We start from the raw sequence: 8,696 nt of genomic DNA on the forward strand, positions 1-8,696 counted from the left end.
TTTAATTTTACAAAGGCGTTACCATCCAATAGACCCCTTTTTGTTTAATCATTTTAATGAGGTCCATGATAAGGTATAACAAAATTCTAATAGTTGTTGAATTCCATTTTAAAAATCTTTTAAGATACATCTTTCAAGATAACTACAAAACTTTCCCCCCTTTTACTGTGGTTAATTATGTTATAAATACACCAATTCATGTATAGATTTTTGCATCTTGGCTCATGCAAGATGTTTCTCAATTTTGATTTGTTTTAGTGTTAGGCTTACATTAGCCTCATAAAAATTTTAATACAGGGTTGTATTATGTAGCCTTAAACCCATGATCCTCTCCTCCTGGAATTACAGGAGTGCATCACCACACAAGCTGTTATGATTTTCTGTTTATATATTTTCTCTTTTGCCTAATTAATTTTGCCCTAGTTTCTTTTTCTCCCTCCCATATTTTTTTTTCACCAATCAACCTATTCTTTTAGGCCTATTTGCATTTGTTCTCCTTTTAAAATGTTTGTATGTTATTTGTATTTTCCTACCTTTCTTTGGGTTTACTCTGTCTTTGGTGTTGGGTAGTTGTATTTTTTAAGCCTTTCTTTTGCTACAAAAGTTTGTAGTTGTAATTTCCTTCAAACCACTGCTTTGTTTCATCTCACATGCTTTGTTATCTTCTCATTATTGTTAAGTGCCAGGTATTTTCTAATGTCCCCTTTGATTTCTTCTTTGGCCCATAAGTCGTTTCAGAAGTATGTTTTTGAGTTTCCAACCAATGAGGAAATAACTTTCTCATTTGTTTAGTGACCTCTTTCAGCACTGACCATTAACTTCAAAGCATTGTGGTTAGAGAATTGATGGGTATGATACTGTTTCTAGAATTTGTTGAGACCGTCTGTCTATTCTAAATGGTCTTAGCATGTAAGGTCTACCATAAAAAACATGTATGACTTAGTATAAACTCAGTTTTTTAATATGCCTTGTGTGTTTTGAAATAAACCTTTCCACTATCAACACATGTCTTATATATGTCTCCTAGACCATGTCTCCATAGTAATGTGTGTGAGAGAGGAAGGGGGGGGGGAGAGAACAAGATAGAACATTCTTTACATACTTACATATTGTGAGTGATGTATTAAAATCTCACAGGGACAGCTCCTAGGCCTGGATCTCAAGCCCCACAACTGACCAAAAAAAAAAAAGAGAGAGAGAGATCTTTCATGCGATTGTTTCTAACATATTTATAAGATTATGTCTTTGTTGCCTTGTATGTCCCTCCCCCACGGTATAACCCCTGCTTTCACTATATATGATGTTGGTATCTGTGGAGGGGAAGGGAAAGAACAAATTGTTAAAACAGGGATACAGGAGGACCCATTGCATCAATGAGATGTACAAGTCGTTATGTCGAAAAACGAACTTTACAACTTTGGTAGGGGGGACCAAAAGGGGGGGGAGGATATAAAGGGATGGGAAGGGGAAACAAAGCAGGAGGCTACAATGCTTGATAAGAAATGTGCTCATTATCTTACCCATGTAATTGTAACCCCTCTGTACAGTATTGTCACAATAAAAAAAATCATATTATGGATTTTTTTTATTGTGCCTCCTTCCATTTGAGGAACTAGTTTTTTGGGAGTATGCATGTTTAGAACAGTTTTATCTTCCTGTTGAATTGAGCTCTTATGAATGTTTAATGACTCTCTCCATCTATAGTAAAGATTTTTGCTTTAAAATCGACTATTTCATTTTAATATCACTACAACAGCACATTGAAAAATTTTCCATCCTCTTAACCTTTCTTTGTACTTCTGCTTTAGGGTTGTCTGTTAAAAATAGGATATAGTGATGTGTGTGTGTGTGTGTGTGTGTGTGTGTGTGTGTGTGTGTGTGTGTGTGTGTGTGTAACCATGCTAATAAAGGCCACATTTTAGGTGATTATTTTTTTTTCATCAATTTTTTTAGTAATATGTGGATTCACTTCTGATGCTATATTTTCCATGTCTGTCCACCCTATTTTTTTCCAAATTATTTTTGCTTTCTGATATTATTTTCTATTGATTCTCTAGCTCCTCATCCTATTGCCCCCAACCTTAATGGCTTAGAAGTTACTCATCTTGTTTCTCTTTCATTGTTGATCCTAGAACTTTTTAACATGAATATTTTAAAATGCTTAATCAATATCTTCATCCTACTGATCAATAACAGGACCTTTGGAATGCCTTAACTTCAATTATCTCCACTTCCTAAATGGTATGGTACATTTGTGCAATGCTTTCTATTTTGGTTCTGTTTTGGTTCTATTTTGGTTAGGTTCATTGTTATTGTTATTATAAGGTGGTGGTGGTTATTAGTCAGCCAGTACCTGCCTACATTCTCTTTGCTAATCATTTCTTCTTACATCATTGATCTTTCTAGATCACTTGCTTCTTTCCTGAAATACCATCCTAGGAAGTTCCTATCATGAAGGTCAGTTTGTAGGTAAAGCCTTGAATTGTGATCTGAAAATAAAAGGGTATATATTGCACAATTTTAGAAGACAGTATTACTAGATATAAAATGCTAGATTGTTGGGTATTTTCTCTTTCACCTTGAGAATATTGTTCCACATAATCTGCTCTATGTGTTCTACATTAATTTAGATGATGTGTTTTCTTTCTATTTCCTTTATATCTTAGCACTTTTTAGGAGGTTTTGAACTCAGGGCCTTGCACTTGATAGGCAGGAGTTCTACCACTGAGCCATGCCTTTAGCCCCTCCCCCTTTTTTGTTTTTTTGTTGCCCTGTTATTTTGAGAAAGGACATCACTTTTTCCCCCTGGGCCCATGCATGGATCACAATCCTCTTTATGCTTCCTGCTATACTTGGGATGACAGGCCTGTAACATCAAGCGCTGATTTTGGCTGTTACCAAGATTGAGTCTTGTGAATTTTTTTGCCTAGGCTGGCTTTGAATTGTAATCCATCCACTCTCAGCCTCTGACTGATCTCAAACAATTCTTCCTTTAGTATCTGGGACTATAGAGTTAAGACATTGCACTTAGCTTGCCTTTTATAATAATGCTCTAAATTTAGTGATGATTTGTCTAGGTTATAGATTTCCTCTAATTTATTCTACATGGAATTTGTTGAGTTTTTGAACCTGAAAATGGGTAGGGTAGCCCTTGTCAAAGCTAGAAAATTCTCAGCCATTTTCTGTTCAGATGTTGGGTCTTCCTTTGATTTTTTTTTTCCCCCGCCTCTCTGGAACTCCAGCTTGAATGTACGTGAGACTTTGGAGAGTTCATGTCAACCAGCCTTTCCTCCATTGGTTTTGCCTCTTGGTTTCTCCCTACTGTATTTGTGTACTGTCTTCAGATCCCTATTCCAAATCACTTACTCTTCTCTCCAGCCTCAGTGGATTTCTTAGTTGGGGAATATATTTTGCATCTCTGGGAATATTTTGTACTGTCCAAAATCTACCTGATTGGTTTTGCATACTCTATTCCTTTCCAATATTTTTCAATCCCTCCTTTTATTTGTTTCTTATTGCATAACTAAGGCTGAAACTCAAGCTCTTCCTACCTCAGTCTCCTAAGTATTAAGATTACAGGCAGGTATCACAGTACCCATCTCTTGTATTTCTTTAAACATACTGACTTTACACCCTATGGCTACTTATTACAGCATTTGCAATTCAGAGTCTGCATTTTTTTTTCTGTTGTCTCTTCCTTAGGGTGGGTGGCTTCCTGTGTGTTTAATTTTGTCCTGCATGCTCTTAATCATCTTTGGGAATTGTCTCTGGCTTGGGTTTGGGGTGTATTCTTCCTCCTAGGAGTTGTTTTTAAAACTCATACCACTGGAAACACTTGGAGAACCAATATACTTTAACTTCTTTGGAGCATCCATCATGACCATAAAGCCAACAAAACCAATCCTCCTCCTGCCCCTCCCATGCCCTCCCAAGCACTCCCCCCCCCCCAGCATGAATCTGGGTTCCCGTTCCAGAGTTGGGACAAACTGCTCACATTTCAGAGTATTTTAATTTTTTTTTTATTTGTGCATATGACTTTTTTTAGTCCCTGTGAATGGGGGCAGGAGTCCCTTTCATTTCCAGTGAGCTCATGGTTGGCTTTAGAAGATGCGGCTACACTTTAGGAAGGTGTGTTGTACAAAGGGCATCTTCCAGTGCCTCTCCTGCCACCTGACTGGAAGTAGAAACCTCGACATCTCTTCTTGCCTAGGTCTGCTCAAAGTCGATTTGGAGAATTTGCTCTGCTCTCCCACTTCCCTGAAGCTACTCACACAATTGTTCTCCCCTTTCTCCGCTACACAAACAGGCTGCTATTTAAAGCCAACACCTCCCAGGTGAAGGTTGTCGACATTTACATATAACGGGGACAAATAACTACAAAGAAAGAAAAAGGAAGGAAGAAAGAAAGAGCGAGCAGAATGTCCACCTCCAAGCATAGGCTTAGCCTGAAACTTGAGAGTTGCAAACACCATCCATTCTTGGCCTGAACCAACATGAGTTCTCACTTTTTTGTATTCAGTACATCTCATCTCGTTGACAAGAGAATGAATAGCAGGTTGTATTTGACATTCATAGCATGTGGCTTCGTGGAACCATGTGCTTAAATGCCTAGAGGCCTCATAAAATCAGGTGGCTTTCATTTATGCTAATTTATGATCATTGTAAGTATCATGACATGGAAATAACGCTAACATTGGCAAACAGCAGGCATTTCAACTGTAGCACATGTTCATTTTAATACATCGTCTTGGTGGGGAGCTTCTTTGGGGAGGGGGCTGAGTTTGAAGAGATAGTTAGAAATTCACCTTCCGCCATGTTCAGGTCAGCCGGTTTCTTGTAAGCTTTTGGTGTCCCCCAGTGATGACCCCTGCACCGGGGGCCACTTGGTGCCAACTCCATGAATCCCATTCACCACGTTATTAATAATTGAAGGAGCTTGTCATTTCCCGCTGGGTTTAGTGTGTAATTTATGGATTATGAGGCCATGCTAAAATCTCAGGGAGCGTTAATTTCATCAAAGGGGAAAGAGATACATTCCAGCTTCAGTTCTCACTCCCTAAAGTTACTGTCTGTACAGCAGATCGCATCTGGAAGTTTGGGGTATTGGTTGTATTGGCTTTTTGTCTTCATCCCAGAAGATGCCTTCGATCTTGTGGGGAAGGGGGTGCTATGGGGAAACATATCAACATCCTGTTTAAACTAGACTAGGACTCTGATGGGCAAGTGTCAGAGTTCTCTGAGCTTCTGTCTCTGTGTGTATTTGTGAGAGCCTGTGTCAGGCAGCGTCTTAGGTGCTTGTGGAATTGCGGGCAGCAGGAAGCTTGATGCTTTCTGTGGGACGGGAGATGCTGCACAATTTGGAGTCTGGGATCGTGGAATCCCTTTCCTTCCAGGGCAAGTTACCTTGGGTCTGCTGAGTTTGAAGCACCTCTCTGCAGCCTCTTATCTCCCTCTGTAAGAAAGGAAGAGCTCTCCCTTGGAAGGTCTTTTCCTCATGTGAGAGGGAGTTTAAAATGCTTTGATTTCTACCCAACCCTCCAACTTTGAGTTTTACAGAAATTCAAGCTTAAGGAAAAGAGTAGGTGAAAACACGATGAACCACCATTTACCTTTCACCTGGATTCACCAGGAATTAAACTTGTGTAACGTGGGCCATATTTCCTATTTGACTGGTCTCGTGATTTTTCTCTTGTCATGTGTTGAGCAGGCATTCTCTGCTAAACTGTACTAGCGATATAAACCAAATGTCCCAAATTATCAGAAACAATAAGGATTCAGAACTGAACTGATATGGTAAAAGCCAGCCATAGTGCAACTCACTCGTCCAAATGTAGTTGGGCCCACTAGGGAACTATATTATGCAATAGACTGTTTTTGTATTCCACTTTTTAGCTCCTCTCTACAACAAAGATTGGGAGAGCCATAATGCAAGTTTGCATCTGCTTTAATAAGGCCAAGCTATACAATTGGTTTCATTTATCACGTTTCAGATCTGGTAACACCTCCAAGTCAGCTTGGCCCAGCCATTTTCATGCACTCCACACATAGACAAGAAACAGGAAATCTGCAGAATTAGATGTTTAAGAGGCCAGTCCCCAAAGCTTGGGCTGTATCCCCAGGAAAGCCCTGAGGTATTCCCTTGGTAGGAACTCTTAATTTTTATTCTGGGCTTCCATAATCCTAGAAAAAGACCATGAGCATGTCCATAAGCACATCATTGTAGCAGAGAGCGAAGAAAACCCACCACGCACCACTAGAAACTTTCCTCTGCCTGCACCTATTGTTTAATTCTTACTTGGCCTCATAAGATCTAAAGAGAATGAGGCTCCAACAGCCTGCTCAGTCACTAATAACCACACCACCAAGGGATGAACACAGGTGTTTCGGGGGCGGGTGATACAAGTCTGGTATCACAAGAGTATAGGACACAAGCTGAGACTTGTGGAACCCATTAGGACTTCATTGTTGAGATGTGCGCAGCGTCATTGTTGGGGTTCATGCGGATGGTGTTGAAGAATCTGGTGGTTCTCACGCATTTTGCTGTGGGCATCCCAACAGGGTTTCATTCTACCAGCATGGCCTTGGCCTCACCTCCCCCTGCTACACCATTGACATTACAGGCGCTTTCCTTCTCTCCTTTACTTGCTTATCTGGATTGCAGCTGAGGTCTCCCTGAGCCTTCATGCTCCCAGGGGTGGTTGGGAGAGATGGGGAAGGGACTCTCCAAACTGTGTCCCGGGCTTATGGCCTTTTTTCTCAATGTCAAAGCTCCAGGATAGGTCTGATAAATGACGGTGACCCACAGTCACCTCCCAGATGGCAGACTGCATGCTGTCTACACCACATGTTCTCAACATAGCACCTCTACCCACCCACCAGGCCCGCTGGCACAGTGCTAGTCACTGAGATATAGTCGTGGCTGGGTCGTGTCTACCAGGCTGATAGGTGATGCTAATCAGTGATGCAGGCATTGAACAACTGAGCACGTGGCTCACAAGGATGGTGGGGATGTTCTCTGGAGGGAAGGGAAGAGTCTTGTATTTGGGATCCACATGGGGTCCCTGAGCTGACAGGAAACAGGACTGGCCTGGTATACAACCACATCTCCCCAGAACTTTTCCCTCACCTCCTCACCTTACTCCTCCCTCCTGCTGTGAGTAACCCTTCCTTTCCACCAGTATATCTCGCTCACCTGCTCTGGGTGTCTGCCATGTGCTGGGCACATTAGAAAGCCAGCTGCCAATCAGATGCAAGAACAGTGTGGCTTGGTTACCAGCCAAGTGCTGGTAGCTCACACAAGTGTAATCCTACCTACTTAGGAGACCATGATCTGAGTATCATGGTTCAAAGTCAGCCCAGCCAGTAAACTCTAACAAAAAGCCAAAAGTGGGGGGGTGGCTCAAGTGGTAGAACACCAGCAGACTTGAGCCTGAAAAGGCTCAAGAGACAGCACTCGAGCCTTGAATTCAAGCCCCAGTACTGGTGCACGCGCACACATGCATACACACACACACACATCAAACTACTGGACCCCTGGCCCCAGGTCTTCAGATGGCTAGGTCAGTCCTGCACAGAGCTGCCTGGAAGTCTAATCTGTGTCCCCTCTGCCCCGTGTCCTCGCCCTGCAGGAACGGCCTCACCGGCTGCCGCATGCGGACTGAGAGCGAGCCGTCCTGTGGCTCCCCGGTGGTCAGCGGAGACCCCAAGGAGGACCACAACTATAGCAGTGCCAAGTCCTCCGATGCCAGGAGCACCTCACCTGCCAGTGACTCCATCTCCTCCTCCTCCACCTCCTCCTCCTCTTCCACCTCCTCCTCCTCTTCCTCCTCCTCCTCTTCAGCTGACGATCACTACGAGTTTGCCACAAAGGGGAGCCAGGAGGGCAGTGAGGGCAGCGAGGGGGGCTTCCCGAGCCCTGGGAGCCACAGTGAAGCGGAGGAGGACGACAGGAAGGCCAGCCCGAAGGACGCCAAGGACGCCCTGGGGGACAGCGGCTATGCATCCCAGCCCAAGAAGCGCCAGCACTTCGTCAAGGCCCGGAGGGTCCCCAGCGACTCGCTGCCCCTCAAAAAGAGACGCACAGAAAAGCCCCCCGAGAGCGACGACGAGGAGATGAAGGAGGCGGCTGGGTCGCTCCTGCACCTGGCCGGCATCCGCTCCTGCTTGAACAACATTACCAATCGGACGGCAAAGGGGCAGAAAGAGCAAAAGGAAACCACAAAAAATTGAAAACAAGTCACTGATTTGTTTTGAACTTAATGGCCATTTGGTTTTCAGCATGTCAGGAGATATTCTAATGATTTGTGGCAATATCAGCAATTTTGTTTCCTTTTTTTCTCTCTCTCTTTTATTTTTCCTTTTGGTTTTCTTTTTTTTTCCCTCTTAATTATTGTTATTATTTTGTTTGTTTCATTTGCCCCTCCTTCTGTCTTCTTTTGTTTTAGACCCTTAAGAATTTTATTTTTAAAGGAGATTGAAGCCATAGAACTCATTGACACTCAGCTGTTTTACAAAAGCTTTTCATTATCCGAAGATAAAAAAAAAAAAACCAACCACCACCACGACAGCAACAAAAAAAAGTACTCAAAAGCCAAATTACCATTGCTTCCTGAAGCCTGTCAGAAAAGATGGGGCCAGATCTACAGGGTTATCACCATTAAATGTCCCCAGGGACAGACATAAGGGCATTCGTGCCA

The 8,696-nt window shown here is 42.7% G+C and overlaps 1 protein-coding gene across 7 annotated transcripts in view; it reads left to right on the forward strand.

Moving 5' to 3' along the window:
* The window catches only part of Foxn3 (forkhead box N3), a 254,153-nt gene extending 245,789 nt beyond the window's left edge, over window positions 1-8,364 (forward strand). For all 7 annotated transcript variants that reach the window (XM_013015886.1, XM_013015895.1, XM_013015876.1 and 4 more), the window contains one exon: window positions 7,629-8,364. In XM_013015886.1, the coding sequence (XP_012871340.1) occupies window positions 7,629-8,229 (601 nt within the window). In that variant the 3' untranslated portion in view covers window positions 8,230-8,364. The remainder of the gene's footprint in view (window positions 1-7,628) is intronic.
* The last annotated feature ends 332 nt before the right edge of the window (window positions 8,365-8,696 follow it).

This window comes from Dipodomys ordii, unplaced genomic scaffold (genome assembly GCF_000151885.1).
Source record: "Dipodomys ordii isolate 6190 unplaced genomic scaffold, Dord_2.0 Scaffold2, whole genome shotgun sequence".
In the NCBI taxonomy this organism is placed as follows: Eukaryota; Metazoa; Chordata; class Mammalia; order Rodentia; family Heteromyidae; genus Dipodomys; species Dipodomys ordii.